We start from the raw sequence: 21,048 nt of genomic DNA on the forward strand, positions 1-21,048 counted from the left end.
TTTGATAGAAAATTTGGAACTATTAGATTTGATGATATGTCTTAACACTGTGGAAATATGGAAAAATAGTGTTTCTTCTATGTCACCATTTAATTTCCCTATATCTAAAAATAATTTCTATTTCATATGGATGTTTGATTTTAATAAAATTACACCTTGAGAAAACTAAAGATTCCAAAACTTAAAGGAAGCACATTTCTCATCTATTGTAGACACAAACTTTAAAATACAGAGGGGAACTCTGACCTGGAGTGACTTCTGGGAGAAATCAGCATTTTCTGATGTAAGGGCACCAAAAGCATCAATGAGGCCATTATTCTGGGCATTATCTGAAGCATAATAATGACTTCCTCCTAAAAGATAAATGTGTCATCAAGTAGGTTGATTTATAAAAAAAATAAGTACTTATCACATTTTTTGTGATTTTGAATTAACAGCATAAACAAAATCATCACTTAGTATCTGTTATTAAAATAGAGCAAAGTGTAAGAGATGTAAAGATTAACTCTGAAATTCCATTTTAAAACATGTTGTAACTAGGAAGTGTAAGGCTCCTTAATACCTCAGTATCAAATTCTTAGCTAGCTTAAGTACATCAGAAAACCATTGACTATAAAAGAATATGTTAAGATTCCATGCATTTAACCATACAGAATTTACACAGCTCTTTAGGGGAATTATTCACTCTTGTTTATGATACCATTTGAACAAAGTCAGATTTCACATTTTCCAGCCAGAGTAGACCAGAAACACAAAATCTGAAAGATTAAAAACCTGCTCTGACAATACCTGGCAATGAGGGGAGAGGAAAATAGATAAGCAGTGGAGACAAACCCAAAAAAAGTACTATTTTAGGGGGAATACTTAGAAATGCAATATATGTCACAATGGCCATGAATGCACCTTGAAACAACGGGAGCTTGTACAACTAAGCCTTCAAAAGGAAGTTTCTATCTGACATCATTAAAACCAATAAATACAAGAACTGACATTCATAAATTATGTATTCTTCATTATGTTCAAGAAGACCTTGGAAACAGAATTGGTATTCATCACATTTGTGTATTTAAAATAACAGCTGCTGTAGTTAATATTTATGTAGAAATTTTATTGTAATTTAGTTCTATTCAGCCTGAGTTTCTGTTACATTTTCTCACCCCTCAGCCCCTGCTCTGGTCTTGTGGATAGAAAAATCTATGTTCTGGAATCATGGTGTCACCATTCTCTCCATGTGCCTTGCATTGTCATAATAACATAATTGATTTCTTTCATTTTCCCCCCCTCCTCCTCATTTTTGTTTCATTTTTTTCAATTATTTTTATTTTTTGCTCATGACCTGATCATTTTTTTCATCCCTTTAATTTTTTTTTTATTTTAACTTTTAATTCTTACCCTTTTTTCTTCCCAGAGAAATTAAATATCTTGAACAAGACCCAACTTAGGGCCGGCGCCACGGCTCACTAGGCTAATCCTCTGCCTTGCAGCGCCGGCACACCGGGTTCTAGTCCCGATCGGGGCTCTGGATTCTGTCCCGGCTGCCCCTCTTCCAGGCCAGCTCTCTGCTGTGGCCCGGGAGTGCAGTGGAGGATGGCCCAAGTCCTTGGGCCCTACACCCCATGGGAGACCAGGATAAGTACCTGGCTCCTGCCATCGGATCAGCGCGGTGTGCTGGCCGCAGCGCGCTGGCCGCAGCGGCCATAATTGGGTGAACCAACGGCAAAGGAAGACCTTTCTCTCTGTCTCTCTCTCTCTCACTGTCCACTCTGCCTGTCAAAAAAAAAAAAAAAAAGACCCAACTTAGAAGTCACCTAGTTTGTCACCTAGTTTCTCTTGCCTTATTTCCCTTACTCCGTACAATTCTGGGAGCATTCATATCTTCCTCTGCTCACACAAAACTTTACTTTTATATAATCCCTCTGTTATAAAGTGATGCTATATGATTACGTGAATTGCTTCCAGTTTTATTTGCTTCTCTAACCATCAGACTCTCGAGACCAGAATAGAGAATGGGTCTGGTTTGACTTTGGTCCCTACCCTGCTGAGTGGGAGCTTCAGAACAGTTCTTTCATTGTCAGTCTCTACATTTACACATTGCTATTGAAGGCTTGGAGTCTATTGATCATGTTTTACCTGTTAAATTGCTCATTTGTATTACAGATGCATCAGCAGATGGTCCCAAAGCAATAAAATGAATTATAGTCCCACTTTCTATTACTTCATTAACACAACTGCTGGCAGTTGAGTCCTCCCCATCAGTCAGCAGCACTATTTCAGATCCATCTATTTCAGAGTTTTGTTGTTTAAATACCTGTAAACATAATTTAGAACAGAGTTACCATCAGGTGCTCCAGATCAAATAGAATGATAGGAAATTATTTTTTAAAAATTACAGAGAAAATTAACACACATTGCAGAATAGAAGAGAGAGCTCCTGTTGTAGAATCATGGAAACTGCAATCAGCAGTCCCCAGGAAATCTTAAACATGATTTTTTTTCTTCACCCCTTGCTGCAGGGAATATTTGCTTAAATGAAGTTAGGTTGGAGCAGGACTGTGGAAAACCCTGCAAAGACTAAATGAACTTGACATCCTGGAAAACTGAAGTCAACCAGTTACCCAAAAAGTATCTGTAGACTGTGAGGTTAAATATATTTCTGCCTTCTTTGAATGGACTCCCTCTGAGAAACCTTCCACGTATGAAATCTGCTGCACAAACACCTAGATGCATCAAAAATCTACCTCAACCCTAATGATGAAAGTGTTTGCACAAGCGGGTTGGACATATAGAAATCTCTAATAAAACTGGTGTCAGAGAATAAATTGGCCACCATCAATATAATTTTTGCATGTTTTGAGGCAAAGAGTGAATATTACATATGATTTAATGTATGGGAAATGTACTATGACATGAACTGGAATCAAACGGAAAAGTAGGGGCACACTTTTATATGTTTATGCCTTTTATATTTCACTCCCCAACTCCTCCCATACATTTAAGTATAAAACGAAGTTCCAAAGATGAAGGGAGATCTCCCTCCTAAATCTCTCCCTTTCTTGGATTCAGCTCATTCACTGAGCACTTGGAATGTGTCAGTCACTGCATTGCGATTCATCAGAAACAACATAGTTCCTGCTTTTGTGGAAAGAATTGAGAGCAATTTACTATTTACTGAGCTTTGTACAGGAACTGAATAGATACAGAGATGAGCAACACACAATTAAAGTGCATGGCAGAGTATTCTGTTGTTTGAGAGAACTAGAATGATATAGTGTTTCCATTCAGTGAACACCTGAGATATGTTATCTATGTTGTACACTTACAACTTAATACAAGTCCAAGATTTTCAGTCTGCCTGCTGCCATCTTGCTCACCTCTCTACAGTTCATTTCATGGGGACAACCAAAGTCACCTTTCTGAAACATAAATTGATTGTCACACTCTGATGCTTTTCACCTATTAATAGCTTTTTGTGTTGCTTAAAATAAATCCTTTTATCATTTTTGAATCTTTGAAAGATTCTATGTTTTCTACCTCTCCAGCCATGTTTCTTTCCCTCCCATTTACCAAACCCCAGTGCCACTATCTTCTACCACTTGTTAAAACAATCCAGTCCCCACGCCCCACCCCTTCATAAGGAACATTATATTTTTCCTTTCTGCCTGAACACTGAACTCTTTCTCATTCTCTAACTCAGCTTGAATGTCACCCTTCAGAGCAGGCCTCAGGGGCTTCCCTATCTTAAGCAATTTCCCTTCATGCCCATTTCTCCTTATCACATCTCGCTGTTTGTTTCTTCACAACACTGTCTCCGCTGCCTGCAACAACAGCTTCTGTTACCTAGGCGTCATCTGTTTCCCACTGGTACAGCAAGCACAGAAGAGCAGAGGAGATTTCCTGGCACAGAGCAGACAGCCAATAAATAGTTGCTGAGTAAGTTTGAACATGAACTACTCCATGTGCTAGTTTTCAATATTCTGTTTTACCAATAAGGTAATTGAAGATTAGGAAGGTTGCTGGAGCTCCAAGATGGTGGAATAGGGAGGGAGCACAATGATAGTCTGGGAAAAGATACTTTAATAAAAGTGGAGATCCTGTAGTTTCAGGGAAGAGTCAGGGAAAAACTGCAGTGGAAACTTCTGGAACTAGTGGGACACAATGGACCTACGTGGAGGGCATGGGCACCCACGGCTTGGTGCCCCAGTTGCTGAGTCTATGCACCAGTGCTGGAAAGGGAGGTGAGGCAAAACCTCAGTAGCCTGAGACACTGGCAGGGAAGTGGCAAGAAGAGCCTAGAGGGAATGAGGCCTGAAGCCCCATGGGGGAAAGATCACCAGGCTAACTAGAGGAGAGAAAAATAAATAAATAAAAGGGACTGGTACGGGCATGATTCTTTCTCCACTCACCTTACAAAGGCAAGTAAAACAAAGAGCAGGCACCATTTTGGACATACTTAAAAGCTGCATCAACTCTGGGCTGCACACTCCCCCAGCCAAGCAGGAAAAGCCTAACTCTGTTTGGGAGAAATAACAGCAGGTTAAGACCTAGTGGATGTGCGGAGCTGATGAACTGAGACTGTGAAAAAAAAAAAAAAAGATGAGGATGTATGAGAGAACTCACAGAGTGCCTGAGACACCACAAACTTGGCAACCTTGGCAACCCGGTGGGAGATTGCAAGGGACTGAGAACTGCACAGATTCTGTGTGGTTCTTGGGACAGAGCCGACAAATATTATACCCACAGAGGCCAGAGCTCTTACACTGACTGCCTTCAAGGAGAATAGCTCAGCTATGCAGAATAACTTCACTTCTGAATAAGAATGAAGAGAGAGAGAGAGAAAGAGAGAGAGAGAGAGAGAGGAGATTTACCATGCCAAACCTAGGTGTGTCACCTTTGGCACACCCTTAACCCTGAAGAACTGAACAGAGCTCTCTGGCCACACCCATCACAAGCCTCTAAGGATCCATCAAAGGCAGACAGTCCACTTAATCTAGAGTCATAGTATAATGAGAAAAACCACCACAGTGAGGAAAAGAAGAAGAAGAAACCAAAGACTATCTGCACAATGCCAAGCAACAAATGCAGAAACCGAGGAAACAAGAACAAGGAAGACATTATGATGCCCCCAAATGAACAAGATTCCCCAATTCAAGATTATGAAGATGATGAGATAGAAGAAATGCAAGATACGGCTTTCAAAAAATTTATGATAAGAACATTTAGAAGTTTTCAAAAGCAAATCCTTGAACTACAGAAATCCTTATTGGACGGGACTGAAAATCTCTCTTGTGAAAATGAAATTTTAAGGAAGAATCAAAATGAAATGCAAAAACTAGTAGAACAGGAAAGTGTGATAGAGAAGAGAAATCAAAATGAAATGAAGAGCTCAATAGAGCAAATGACAAACACATTAGAAAGTCTGAAAAACAGAGTCAGTGAAATTGAAGAGAGAATATTGGACTTAGAAGACAGAGCACAGGAAAGTATACAGTCAAACCAAAGAAAAGAAGAGGAAATTAGAAATCTAAAAAATATTGTTGGGAATCTACAGGATACTATTAAAAGAACCAACATTCGAGTTCTAGGAGTTCCTGAAGGCATGGAGAAAGAGAAAGGATTAGAAGGCCTTTTTAGTGAGATTCTTGCAGAGAACTTTCCGGGTTTGGAGAAGGACAGAGACATCCTAGTACAGGAAGCTCATAGAACCCCTAGTAAACATGACAAAAAGAGATCCTCACCACAACACGTTGTAATTAAACTCACCAAAGTGAAACATAAAGAAAAGATTCTAAAATGTGCAAGAGAGAAACGTCAGATTACTCTCAGAGGATCTCCAATTAGACTCACAGCAGACTTCTCATCAGAAACACTACAGGCTAGGAGGGAATGGCGAGACATAGCACAAGTGCTAAGAGAGAAAAATTGCCAGCCCAGAATATTATATCCTGCAAAGCTCTCATTTGTGAATGAAGGTGAAATAAAGACCTTTCATAGCAAACAGAAATTGAAAGAATTTGCCGCTACTTCTCCGGCCCTGCAAAAGATACCTAAAGATGTGCTACACTCAGAAACACAGAAACACGGTCATCAATATGAAAGAAGGTAAAGGAAGAAAACCTACCAGTAAAAGAGCATAGGAAGCTCAAAGCATATTCTAGAAAATATCTCCCGGAAAATGGCAGGGCAAAGTCACTATGTATCAATAGTCACATTAAACGTTAATGGACTTAACTCTTCAGTTAAAAGACACCGATTGGCTGATTGGCTTAAGGAACAAAACCCAACTATTTACTGTTTGCTGCTTACAAGAAACACATCTCTCTAACAAAGATGCATGCAGACTGAAAGTGAAAGGTTGGAAAAAGTTATTGCATGCCAACCGAAACCAAAAAAAAAAGCAGGTGTAGCCATATTAATATCAAAAGAATAAACTTTAACACAAAAACTATTAAGAGAGATAAAGAGGGGCACTATATAATGATTAAGGGTTCAATTCAACAGGAAGATGTAACTATTATAAATATATATGCACCTAATTACAGGGCACTGGTCTATTTAAAATGTATGTTAAGGGACTTTAAGGGAGACTTAGATTACAATACAATAGTACTGGGGGACTTCAATACTCCACTCTCAGAAATAGACAGATCGTTCGGACAGAAGATCAACTAGGATACAGCAGATTTAATCGACATTATAGCCCAAATGGATCTAACAGATATCTACAGAACTTTTCATCCTACATCTAAAGAATTTACATTCTTCTCAGCAGTGCATGGAACCTTCTCTAGGATTGACCACATACTAGGCCATAAAGCAAGTCTCAGCAAATTCAAAAGAATTAGAATCATACCATGCAGCTTCTCAGACCACATTGGAATGAAGTTGGAAATTAGCAACTCAGAAATCCCTAGAGCATACACAAACACATGGAGATTGAACAACATGCTCCTGAATGAACACTGGGTCATTCAAGAAATCAAAAGAGAAATGAAAAACTTTCTGGAAGTAAATGAGGATAACAACACAACATATAAAAACTTATGGGATATGGCAAAAGCAGTATTGAGAGGCAAGTTTATTGCAATAGGTGCCTATACCAAGAAATTGGAAAAGTACCAAATAAATGAGCTTTCTATTCACCTCAAGGATCTAGAAAACCTACAGCAAACCAGACCCAAATCTAGTAGGAGAAGAGAAATAATTAAAATCAGAGAAGAAATCAACAGGATTGAATCCAAAAAAAATTACAAAAAATCAGCCAAGATGCAGCACTGAAAGAAAATTATAGACCAATATCCCTGATGAACATAGACGCAAACATCCTCAATAAAATTCTCGCCAATAGAATACAACAACACATCATAAAAATCATCCACCCAGACCAAGTGGGATTTATCCCTGGTATGCAGGGATGGTTCAACATTCGCAAATCAATCAATGTGATACACCACATTAACAGACTGCAGAAGAAAAACCATATGATTATCTCAATAGATGCAGAGAAAGCATTCGATAAAATTCAACACCCTTTTATGATGAAAACTCTTAGCAAATTGGGTATAGAAGGAAAATTCCTCAATACAATCAAAGCAATTTATGAAAAACCCATGGCCAGCATCCTATTGAATGGGGAAAAGCTGGAAGCATTTCCACTGAGATCTGGCACCAGACAGGGATGCCCACTCTCACCACTGCTATTCAACATAGTTCTGGAAGTTTTAGCCAGAGCCATCAGGCAAGAAAAAGAAATTAAAGGGTTACAAATTGAGAAGGAAGAAGTCAAACTATCCCTCTTTGCAGACGATATGACTCTTTACTTAGAGGATCCAAAGAACTCTACTAAGAGACTATTGGAACTCATAGAGGAGTTTGGCAAAGTTGCATGATATAAAATCAATGCACAAAAATCAACAACCTTTGTACACACAGGCAATGCCACGGCTAGAAAGACTGCTAAGATCAATCCCATTCACAATATCCACAAAAAAAATCAAATAACTTGGCATAAACTTAACCAAGGACGTTAAAGTTCTCTACGATGAGAATTAAAAAACCTTAAAGAAAGAAATAGAAGAGGATACCAAAAAAATGGGAAAATATTCCATGCTCATGGATTGGAAGAATCAATATCATCAAAATGTCCATTCTCCCAAAAGCAATTTATAGATTCAATGTGATTCCAATCAAAATACCAAAGACATTCTTCTCATCTGGAAAAAATGATGCTGAAATTCATATGGAGACACAGGAGACCTCGAATAGCTAAAGCAATCTTGTACAACAGAAACAAAGCCGGAGGCATCACAATACCAGATTTCAGGACATACTTACTACAGGGCAGTTGTTATCAAAACAGCATGGTACTGGTACAGAAACAGATGGATAGACCAATGGAACAGAATAGAAACACCAGAAATCAACCCAAACGTCTACAGCCAACTTATATTTGATCAAGGATCTAAAACCAATTCCTAGAGTAAGGACAGTCTATTCAATAAATGGTGCTGGGAAAACTGGATTTCCACATGCACAAGCATGAAGCAAGACCCCTAACTTACACTGTACACAAAAAGCCACTCAACAGGTATTAAAGACTTAAATCTAAGAACCAACACCATTAAGTTATTAGAGAACATTGGAGAAACCCTTCAAGATATTGGCACAGGAAAAGACTTCTTGGAAAAGACCCTGGAGGCACAGGCAGTCAAACCAAAATTAACTATTGGGATTGCATCAGATTGAGAAGTTTCTGTACTGCAAAAGAAAGAGTCAGGAAAGTGAAGAGGCAAGCGACAGAATGGGAAAAAATATTTGCAAACTATGCAACAGATAAAGGGTTGATAACCAGAATCTACAAAGAGATCAAGGAACTCCAAAACAATAAAATAAATAACCCACTTAAGAAATGGGCCAAGGAAATCAATAGACATTTTTCAAAAGAGGAAATCCAAATGGCCAACAGACACATGAAAAAATGTTCAAGGTCACTAGCTATCAGGAAAATGCAAATCAAAACCACAATGAGGTTTCACCTCACCCCGGTTAGAATGGTTCTTATACAGAAATCTACCAACAACAGATGCTGGTGAGGATGTGGGGAAAAAGGGACACTAACCCACTGTTGGTGGGAATGCAACCTGGTAAACCACTATGGAAGTCAGTTTGGAGATTCCTCAGAAAACCGAATATAGCCCTACCAAACAATCCAGTCATCCCACTCCTTGGAATTTACGCAAAGGAATTCAAATTGGCAAACAAAAAAGCTGTCTGCAGCCTAATGTTTATTGCAGCTCAATTCACAATAGCTAAGACCTGGAATCAACCTAAATGCCCATCAACAGTAGACTGGATAAAGAAATTATGGGACATGTACTCTATAGAATACTATACAGCAGTTAAAAACAATGAAATCCGGTTATTTGCAACAAAATGGAGGAATCTGGAAAACATTATGCTGAGTGAAATAAGCCAGTCCCAAAGGGACAAACATCATATGTTCTCCCTGATAGGTGACAACTAACCAAGCACCAAAAAGGAAATCTGTTGAAGAGAAATCGACAGTATATGAAACAGTGACTTGATCAGCCCTTGTCCTAAATGTTGATGAATAACTTAATACTTTATGCCTTCTAGTATTTTTTGTTCTACTTAATACTATTTGTTGAACTCTTTAATTAACACACAGTTATTCTTAGGTGTTTAAATTTAACTGAAAAGCGATCCCTGTTAAATATGAGTGGGAATAAGAGAGAGACGAGATTTACGATATGGGACATGCTCAATCTGACTTGCTCCAAATGGTTGAGTTAGAAACGTGCCAAGGGATTCCAATTCAATCCCATTAAGTTGGCATGTACCAATGCCATCTCACTAGTCAAAGTGATCGATTTCTGCTCACAATTGATCATAATGATAGGATTAAGAGTCAAAGGGATCACATAAACAAGACTAGTGTCTGCTAATACTAACTGATAGAATTAAAAAGAGAGAACGATCCAACATGGGAAGCAGGATATACAGCAGACCCATAGAATGGCAGATGTCCTAAACAGCACTCTGGCCTCAGAATCAGCCCTTAAGGCATTCGGATCTGGTTGAAGAGCCCATGGGAGTATTTTAGGCATGGAAAGCCAAGACACTCTGGCAAAAAAGAATCTAAATGAAAGATCTGTGCGAGTGAGATCCCAGTGGAAAGAACGGGTCATCAAAGAAGGTGGTACCTTTCTCTGAAGGGAGGAGAAAACTTCCACTTTGACTATGACCTTGTCTAAATAAGATAAGAGTTGGTGAACTCAAAAGGCTTCCATAGCCTTGTCAACTCATGGCAAGAGCCTCAGGTGATTACTGACACCATAAATAAGAGTGTCAAATTGTTAAGTCAACAACAGGAATCACTGTGCACTTACTCCTCATGTAGGATCTCTGTCCTTAATGTGCTGTACATTGTGATTTAATGCTATAACTAGTACTCAAACAGTACTTTACACTTTGTGTTTCTCTTTGGGTGCAAACTGTTGAAATCTTTACTTAATATATACTAAAGCAATCTTCTGTATATAAAGAGAATTGAAAATGAATCTTGATGTGAATGGAATGTGAGAGGGAGCAGGAGATGGGGGGTTTGCGGGTGGGAGGGAAGTTATTTGGGGGTAAAAATCCACTGTAATCCATAAGCTGTACTTTTAAATTTATATTTGTTAAATTAAAGTTAAAAAAAAGACTAGGAATGTTAAGAATTTTGATTAGACTGAAGATGGTGGAATAGTGAGGGCGCGCACCGATAGTCCGGGAAAATTTAGTTTAATAAAAGGGGAGTTACGGTAGCCTCAGAAAAAAGAACCAGGAAAATATTGCAGACAAAACTCTTCTGGATCCAGTGGGCGTGAATCGGAGGACCTACTGGGAGAACAAGGTCGCCCACCGCGCGCGAAAGCCGAGCCGCAGGACCGAGCCGCGGGACTGAGCCGCTGAAGCCGAGCCGCGGGACTGAGCTGCGCAAGCTGCAGGGTCTGCGCGCAAGTGCTCGAAGGAGAGTGCAACAGCGGGGAGACTTGGGACGTCCAGGGCTCCGAGTCCACACATCGGCGCTGGAAGGGGAGCAGACCTGCGTGGAGAGCGTGGGAGCCCACAGTTCGGGACACCAGCGGCAGACTCAACACACCAGCGCTGGAACGCGAGGTGAGCCGAACCTCAATAACCCGAGACACCGGCAGGCAAGCGGAGAGAGGAGACTAGAGGGAACGACCCCCGGGGGCGGGGGGGACTTCACCAAGCTAACTGGAAGAGAGAGAGAGGGAAAAAAAAAAAGGTGACTGGTACGGACACGGGTTTCTCTCTCTCCGCTCACCTCTCAAGGGCGAGCAAGACAAAGAGCAGGCGCCATCTTGGACATACGTCATAAGCAGAGCGACCTCAGGTCTGCACCGGCCCTGAGCCTAGCAGTAAAACCTGACTCTGGGTGGGGCGAATTAACAGGAGATTAGGACCTAGTAAATTTATGGTGCTACTGAACTGAGACTGTGAAAAAAGAGACGGTGGGGGAGAGAACTCACGGAATTCACGTGAGCACTCTCCAGAGACGCTACAATTCCATAACTTTGGCAACCCAGTGGGAGACTGAAGGAGAATTTGAGCCCACTCTAAGGGCTGAACAGATTCCCTGTGTGGTCCTTGGGAAAGAGCTTCTGATCTCTGGCTCCTGTGGGTATATCATTTGCCTGCTAACTACCTCCAACTTCGTTCAGCTGTGCAGAAAAACTTCCCTTTTGAATCAAAAAAGAGAGAGAGAGAGAGAGAGAGAGAGAGAGGTTTACCACGCCTAACCTGGGAGTGTCACCTTTGGCACACCAAACAGAGCTCTCAGGCCACACCCATCTCAAGCCCTAAGGCTCCATCAAAAACAGATAGTCCACTTAATCTAGAGTCATAGTATAACAAGAAAAAGCACCACAGTGAAGAAACCAAATATCTCCAATATGACAAATAACAAACGCAAAAACCAAGGTAATAAAAACAAGGAAGTCACCATGAAGCCCTCAAATGAAAAAGACACCCCAATTCAAGATTATGAGGATGATGACATAGAAGAAATGCAAGAAGCAGATCTCAAAAAATTGATAAGAACATTAAGAAGTTCTCAAAAACAAATTCTTGAACTACAGAAATCCTTAATGGACAAGATAGAAAATCTCTCTCGTGAAAATGAAATATTAAGGAGGAATCAAAATGAAATGAAACAACTAGTACAACAGGAAACTGGGATAGTGACTGAAGTGAAGAATTCAATAGATCAAATGAAAAACACAATAGAGAGCCTTACAAACAGAATGGGAGAAGCAGAAGAGAGAATATCGGACTTAGAAGACAGAGAACAGGAAAGGATACAGTCAGACCAAAGAAAAGACGAGGAAATTAGAAATCTAAAACATATTGTTGGGAATCTTCAGGATACTATTAAAAAACCCAACATTCGGGTTCTAGGAGTTCCTGAAGCTTGGAGAGGGAGAAAAGATTAGAAGGCCTTTTTAGTGAGATATTAGCAGAAAATTTCCCAGGTTTGGAGAAGGACAGAGAAATCCTAGTACAGGAAGCTCACAGAACCCCTAATAAACACGACCAAAAGAGACCCTCACCACGACACGTTGTAATTAAACTCTCCACAGTGAAACATAAAGAAAAGATCCTAAAATGTGCAAGAGAGAAACGTCAGATTACTCTCAGAGGATCTCCAATCAGACTCACAGCTGACTTCTCATCAGAAACTCTACAAGCTAGGAGGGAATGGCGAGATATAGCCCAGGTACTAAGAGAGAAAAACTGCCAGCCCAGAATATTATATCCTGCAAAGTTATCATTTGTGAATGAAGGTGAAATAAAGACTTTTCATAACAAACAGAAATTGAAAGAATTTGTTGCCACTCGTCCAGCCCTGCAAAAGATGCTTAAAGATGTGTTACACACAGAAACAAAGAAACACGGTCATCAATATGAAAGAAGGTAAAGGAAGGAAACCAAGGAAGGAAAGCTCACAGCAAAAGATCACAGGGAATTCAAAGCATATATTAGAACTTATCTTTGGCAAATGGCAGGGCAAAGTTACCACTTATCATTAGTCACATTGAACGTGAATGGCCTGAACTGTCCAGTTAAAAGACACCGATTGGCTGATTGGGTTAAAAAACAAAACCCATCTAGTTGTTGCTTACAAGAAACACATCTTTCCAACAAAGATCCATACAGACTGAAAGTGAAAGGCTGGAAAAAGATATACCATGCCAACAGAAATGAAAAAAGAGCAGGCGTAGCCATCTTAATATCAGACACCATAAACTTTACCACAAAAACCGTTAAGAGAGACAAAGAGGGACACTACATAATGATTAAGGGATCAATTCAACAGGAAGATATAACAATTATCAATGTATATGCACCTAACTACAGGGCACCGGTTTATCTAAAAGATTTGTTAACGGACTTAAAGGGAGACTTAGACCCCAATACAATAGTGCTGGGGGACTTCAATACTCCACTCTCAGAAACAGACAGATCAATAGGACAGAAGATCAACAAGGATACAGTAGATTTAAACGACACTATAGCCCAAATGGATCTAACAGATATATACAGAACTTTCAATCCTACAGCTAAAGATTATACATTCTTCTCAGCAGTACATGGAACCTTCTCTAGGATTGACCACATACTAGGCCATAAAGCAAGTCTCAGCAAATTCAAAAGAATTAGAATCATACCATGCAGCTTCTCAGACCATAAAGGAATGAAGTTGGAAATGAACAACTCAGGAATCCCTAGAGCATACGCAAACACATGGAGATTGAACAACATGCTCCTGAATGAACAATGGGTCATAGAAGAAATCAAAAGAGAAATCAAAAACTTTCTGGAAGTAAATGAGGATAACAGCACAACATACCAAAACTTATGGGACGCAGCAAAAGCAGTGTTAAGAGGAAAGTTTATATCAATAGGTGCCTACATCAAGAAATTGGAAAGGCACCAAATAGATGAGCTTTCTATTCACCTCAAGGATCTAGAAAACCTACAGCAAACCAGACCCAAATCTAGTAGGAGAAGAGAAATAATTAAAATCAGAGAAGAAATCAACAGGATTGAATGAAGAAAAACATTACAAAAAATCAGCCAAACGAGGAGCTGGTTTTTTGAAAAAATAAACAAAATTGACACCCCATTGGCCCAACTAACTAAAAAAAGAAGAGAAAAGACCCAAATCAATAAAATCAGAGATGAAAAAGGAAATGTAACAACAGACAACACAGAAATAAAAAGAATCATCAGAAATTACTACAAGGACTTGTATGCCAGCAAACAGGGAAACCTATCAGAAATGGATAGATTCCTGGACACATGCAACCTACCTAAATTGAACCAGGAAGACATCGAAAACCTAAACAGACCCATAACTGAGACAGAAATTGAAACAGTAATAAAGGCCCTCCCAACAAAGAAAAGCCCAGGACCAGATGGATTCACTGCTGAATTCTACCAGACATTTAAAGAAGAACTAACTCCAATTCTTCTCAAACTATTCAGAACAATCGAAGAAGAGGGAATCCTCCCAAATTCTTTCTATGAAGCCAGCATCACCTTAATTCCTAAGCCGGAAAAAGATGCAGCACTGAAAGAGAATTACAGACCAATATCCCTGATGAACATAGATGCAAAAATCCTCAATAAAATTCTCGCCAATAGAATGCAACAACACATCAGAAAGATCATCCACCCAGACCAAGTGGGATTTATCCCTGGTATGCAGGGATGGTTTAATGTGCGCAAGACAATCAATGTGATACACCACATTAACAGACTGCAGAAGAAAAACCATATGATTATCTCAATAGATGCCAAGAAAACATTTGATAAAATACAACACCCGTTCATGATGAAAACTCTAAGCAAACTGGGTTTGGAAGGAACATTCCTCAATACAATCAAAGCAATCTATGAAAAACCCACAGCCAACATCCTATTGAATGGGGAAAAGTTGGAAGCATTTCCACTGAGATCTGGGACCAGACAGGGATGTCCACTCTCACCACTGCTATTCAATATAGTTCTGGAGGTTCTAGCCAGAGCTATTAGGCAAGAAAAAGAAATTAAAGTGATACAAATTGGGAAGGAAGAACTCAAACTATCCCTCTTTGCAGATGACATGATTCTTTATTTAGGGGACCCAAAGAACTCTACCAAGAGACTATTGGAACTCATAGAAGAGTTTGGCAAAGTAGCAGGGTATAAAATCAATGCACAAAAATCAACAGCCTTTGTATACACAGACAATGCCATGGCTGAGGAAGAACTTCTAAGATCAATCCCATTCACAATAGCTACAAAAACAATCAAATACCTTGGAATAAACTTAACCAAGGACGTTAAAGATCTCTACGATGAAAATTACAAAACCTTAAAGAAAGAAGTAGAAGAGGATACCAAGAAATGGAAAAATCTTCCATGCTCATGGATTGGAAGAATCAATATCATCAAAATGTCCATTCTCCCAAAAGCAATTTATAGATTCAATGCAATACCAATCAAGATACCGAAGACCTTCTTCTCAGATCTGGAAAAATTGGTGCTGAAATTTATATGGAGGCACAAGAGACCTCAAATAGCTAAAGCAATCTTATACAACAAAAACAAAGCCGGAGGCATCACAATACCAGATTTCAGGACATACTACAGGGCAGTTGTAATCAAAACAGCATGGTACTGGTACAGAAACAGATGGATAGACCAATGGAACAGAATTGAAATACCAGAAATCAACCCAAACATCTACAGCCAACTTATATTTGATCAAGGATCTAAAACTAATTCCTTGAGCAAGGACAGTCTATTCAATAAATGGTGCTGGGAAAATTGGATTTCCACGTGCAGAATCATGAAGCAAGACCCCTACCTTACACCTTACACAAAAATCCACTCAACATGGATTAAAGACCTAAATCTACGACCTGACACCATCAAGTTACTAGAGAACATTGGAGAAACCCTTCAAGATATTGGCACAGGCAAAGAGTTTCTGGAAAAGACCCGGGAGGCACAGGCAGTCAAAGCCAAAATTAACTATTGGGATTGCATCAAATTGAGAAGTTTCTGTACTGCAAAAGAAACAGTCAGGAGAGTGAAGAGACAACCGTCAGAATGGGAAAAAATATTTGCAAACTATGCAACAGATAAAGGGTTAATAACCAGAATCTACAAAGAGATCAAGAAACTCCACAAAAACAAAACCAACAACCCACTTAAGAGATGGGCCAAGGACCTCAATAGACATTTTTCAAAAGAGGAAATCCAAATGGCCAACAGGCACATGAAAAAATGTTCAAGGTCATTAGCAATCAGAGAAATGCAAATCAAAACCACAATGAGGTTCCACCTCACCCCGGTTAGAATGGCTCACATTCAGAAATCTACCAACAACAGATGCTGGCGAGGATGTGGGGAAAAAGGGACACTAACACACTGTTGGTGGGAATGCAAACTGGTCAAGCCACTATGGAAGTCAGTCTGGAGATTCCTCAGAAACCTGAAGATAACCCTACCGTTCGACCCAGCCATCCCACTCCTTGGAATTTACCCAAAGGAATTTAAATTGGCAAACAAAAAAGCGGTCTGCAGCCTAATGTTTATTGCAGCTCAATTCACAATAGCTAAGACCTGGAACCAACCTAAATGCCCATCAACGGTAGACTGGATAAAGAAATTATGGGATATGTACTCTTTAGAATACTATACCGCAGTAAGAAACAACGAAATCCAGTCATTTGCAACAAAATGGAGGAATCTGGAACACATCATGCTGAGTGAAATAAGCCAGTCCCAAAGGGACAAAGACCATATGTTCTCCCTGATCGGTGACAACTGACTGAACACCAAAAAGGAAACCTGTTGAAGTGGAATGGACACTATGGGAAACGGTGACTTGATCAGCATAGCCCTGACTGTTAATGAAAAACTCAATACATTATCCCTCTTAGTAGTTTTTTTGTCTGTTCTACTTAATATGACTGGTTTAATTCTGTAATTAATACACAGTTATTCTTAAGTGTTGAAATTTAACTGAAATGTGATCCCTGTTAAACATAAGAGTGGGAATAAGAGAGGGAAGAGATATATAATTTGGGACATGCTCAAGCTGACTTGCCCCAAATGGTAGAGTTAGAAACATACCAGGGGACTCCAATTTAATCCCATCAAGGTGGCATGTACCAATGCCATCTCACTAGTCCAAGTGATCAATTTCAGTTCACAATTGATCATAATGAAAGGACTAAGAGTCAAAGGGAGCACATAAGCAAGTCTAGTACCTGCTAACACTAACCGATAGAATAAATAAAGGGGAGAGTGATCCAACATGGGAAGTGAGATACTCAGCAGACTCATAGAATGGCAGATGTCCTAAATAGCACTCTGGCCTCAGAATCAGCCCTAAAGGCATTCGGATCTGGCTGAAAAGCCCATGAGAGTATTTCAGGCATGGAAAGCCAAGACACTCTGGCAAAAGATCTCTGTGAGTGAGATCTCAGTGGAAAGAACAGGTCTTCAAAGAAGGAGGTACCTTTCTCTGAAGGGAGGAGAGAACCGCCACTTTGACTATGACCTTGTCTAAACAAGATAAGAGTCGGAGAACTCAGAGGGCTTCCATAGCCTTGGAAACACATGACTGGAGCATAGGGAGATTACTGATGCCATAGACAGGAGTGTCAATTTGTAAAGTCAACAACAGGAGTCACTGTGCACTTACTCCTCATGTAGGATCTCTGTCCTTAATGTGCTGTGCATTGAGATTTAATGCTATAACGAGTACTCAAATAATATATTTCACTTTGTGTTTCTATGGGGGTGCAAACTGTTGAAATCTTTACTTAATGCATACTAAACTGATCCTCTGTTAAAAAAAAAAAAAAAAAAAAAAAAAAAAAGAAAAGAAACTATCAACTCCCAACTTGACTCTCACTGGGATTAAACATGACAATAGGTCTGATCTGATTTCATCATCATTAAAAAAAATCATCTATTATTTTTCACTTTATGTTTCTGTGTGGGAGCAAACTGTTGAAATCCTTACTTAATGTATACTAAGCTGATCTTCTGTATATTAAGATAATCGAAAATGAATCTTGATGTGAATGGAAGGGGAGAGGGAGTGGGAAAGGGGAGGGTTGTGGGTGGGAGGGACGGTATGGGGGGGAAGCCATAGTAATCCATTATTCGTACTTTGGAAACGTATATTCATTAAATAAAAGTTAAAAAAAAATAAAAATAAAAAATAAAATAGTGTCAGAGCTGGCAAATTGAAAAAAAAAAAGAATTTTGATTAGACTCACAAAGCTAATGAGTGACAACTGTAGTTTGAATACAGGCCTTTGGGCTACAAACCTACACCAGATTGTCATGCAATTCATAAAAGAGAGAGATTCCATAGAGTTTGGGAGAGCAGGCAAAGCTCTATGAAGGTGAAAGGCTCTGAATAGTTGGTAGACATTTACCATGCAAAGACGGTGAAGGGATCACTGACAGGCTGAGAAATGCCTGGGAAAAGGGTTGGAGCTGTTAGTACACAGTGAACATGGGGAACACCCCGTGCAGCATTGGTGGAGGATGGGACATCCAGAGGGGAGAACTGAGAGCAATGGATAAAAAGATCGATAAGGGCACTTTTATTAGGAGAGAGGAGACATTAGAATAACTTCAGACTGGGCCCGCGCCGCAGCTCACTAGGCTAATCCTCCGCCTAGCGGTGCCGGCACACCGGGTTCTAGTCCCGGTCGGGGCGCCGGATTCTGTCCCGGTTGCCCGTCTTCCAGGCCAGCCCTCTGCTGTGGCCAGGGAGTGCAGTGGAGGATGGCCCAGGTGCTTGGGCCCTGCACCCCATGAGAGACCAGGAAAAGCACCTGGCTCCTGGCTCCTGCCATCGGATCAGCGCGGTGCGCCGGCCGCGGCAGCCATTGGAGGGTGAACCAACGGCAAAGGAAGACCTTTCTCTCTGTCTCTCTCTTTCACTGTCCACTCTGCCTGTCAAAAAAAAAAAAAAAAAAAAAAAGAATCACTTCAGACTGAGGCATTTAGACGTAATTTTATAGACTGTGAAGGGACAGAGGAGATTTCTATTCAGGAAACTGATGTAATTGTTATCAACGATGAGTTTAGGATGATCACTGAATAAAAAGAAGATTATTAGTCACATTTATACATTATACAGTTACTCTATCATACAATAGATATTGCTCTCAGTATATAAATATACTGTTTCACCTAGTTCTCATAATAATTATATGAGGTAGAAATTCCTGTTTTCTCTTTTTTTTTTTAATAGATAATGCACAGAGAATGCAAAGAGACAAAGGAGTTTCTTATGATATAATGAGTGAGTAGCAGGTCCACTACTCTGGTGTCAAAGTTCATGCTGTAATTCATGTAGCTTATCATGGGCATGACCAACAGTTCTTGCTGTATCTGCTGTTTAAAACACCAGCTTGCCCTGGCTGAATGTCACAGAAACTAAAATGATGACTGGTTCAAAGTGAAATAATTCCATATAACTACCTTCACTGTCTCAAAGTTAATAACTTTTATATCCATGTTTGTTTATTGTTTTAACTGACACTTATTTAGCACCAGCTATAACATAACAAGACAGCAGTGTCCCAAACCTCAGTGGACTTACAGTCTAGTGGCTCTTTCACTTATTCACCCACAGTTCATTCATTAATTCACCAGAAAATGGTCAAGTGATATATTTTTCTGGGTGTTTTATCCTGGACTTCTTAGGAATAATTATGTGAAAATTAGGCAGCAGGTGTGTTCAGCAGCACTTAACACAAAAAAATCTTATGGAAACAAAGGACACAGTCTGTCTGCAGCATGGCTTTTACCTGAAATGCAGCTCTAATTCCCAGGCAGATCTGAGTTCCTCCGTCAGCCACTGTAGGCAAGCTCTGCAACAACTGGTTCCTTTCACTGCTGCTTTTTATCTGGATTAGCTGACTTTTAACAGTGGCAGTACTATCAAAGTGGACCATCCCCACCCAGGATCCATTTTCCACAACCTGCAGCAGGAAATATTTTGCTGCTTGATTCATTCGATTTAGGCGATCACTACTCTGATGGAAAAAAAGACAAGAAAAGGGTCAAGTGGTTTTTAACTGGACAATGTGAGTGCATAAAATTTTTTGGTAAGGATTCTATTTGAATATTAATTGGTATTACTAAAGAATTCATTTTGTTTCAAAATTTAAATACATAAATATGTGTATTATGGGACACATATAAGACAGTTTAAGAACACAAACCATTAACCAGAACTGATTATTGCCTGCTGAACACGCAAGTTAGAGCTCCAAGGGTAGGGTGGAGACTGAGTTGGGATTGTAGGTCATGATTCACATCTTATATGATCTGTACCTGTTCTAAGATGAAATCCTAGCCTAGAGTTTCAAATCTAGCCAGACTATCTCATATTCTAACCAAAGAACGCAATGGCCACATTAATTGGGGACTAGACTACCCAAAAGATGACAAGTGCCCAAACATCAGGTAAATTCTGAGAGGCCCAGTCTCTACTTCACTTTCTCTTTTTCACTCCTAACCTCTCCCAACCACTTCTTCACCAGAGGGTTGGAGCTGGAATTTGTTCTTTGGTCACCCACCGGCACTTATATCCATTTTTCCTAGGTGATTGCCCAGGCTCTGTAGCACTTACACACATAGGTCTTCTTCAGTACCTCATCACTACATTGGTCTATAGTGCTTCCCCCAACCCATACCCAAATTTCCCTCTGATCTCCCTGAATAAACCCCTGTATCCCCATGATCTGGGGTTCTCTCCACCATTTTACTTTACCTTTAAATCTGGTTCTACCTGTATCCTAACTAGAGAAGTCTGCCTATCTTTCCCCATAGGGGCCTCTTTTCTCCACAGTGCCACTCCTGGACTACTTGTGTGTGCTTGTCTAGCATTTTGCAGTTCTTGCTAAGGAGCCCTGGTTATTGTGGCTCATTTCATTT

The 21,048-nt window shown here is 39.9% G+C and overlaps 1 protein-coding gene across 1 annotated transcript in view; it reads right to left on the reverse strand.

Moving 5' to 3' along the window:
- Positions 1-21,048, reverse strand: part of LOC100353613 (calcium-activated chloride channel regulator 4) — a 46,657-nt gene that overhangs the window by 12,451 nt on the left and 13,158 nt on the right. Inside the window, exons 7-9 of the mRNA XM_051857526.3 lie at positions 19,917-20,144; positions 2,131-2,308; positions 247-353 (exon numbers count right to left, since the gene is read on the reverse strand). Coding sequence (XP_051713486.3) covers positions 247-353; positions 2,131-2,308; positions 19,917-20,144 — 513 coding nt within the window. The remainder of the gene's footprint in view (positions 1-246; positions 354-2,130; positions 2,309-19,916; positions 20,145-21,048) is intronic.

This window comes from Oryctolagus cuniculus, chromosome 7 (assembly GCF_051225735.1).
Source record: "Oryctolagus cuniculus isolate XC-2025 breed Fujian yellow rabbit chromosome 7, ASM5122573v1, whole genome shotgun sequence".
Lineage (NCBI taxonomy): Eukaryota > Metazoa > Chordata > Mammalia > Lagomorpha > Leporidae > Oryctolagus > Oryctolagus cuniculus.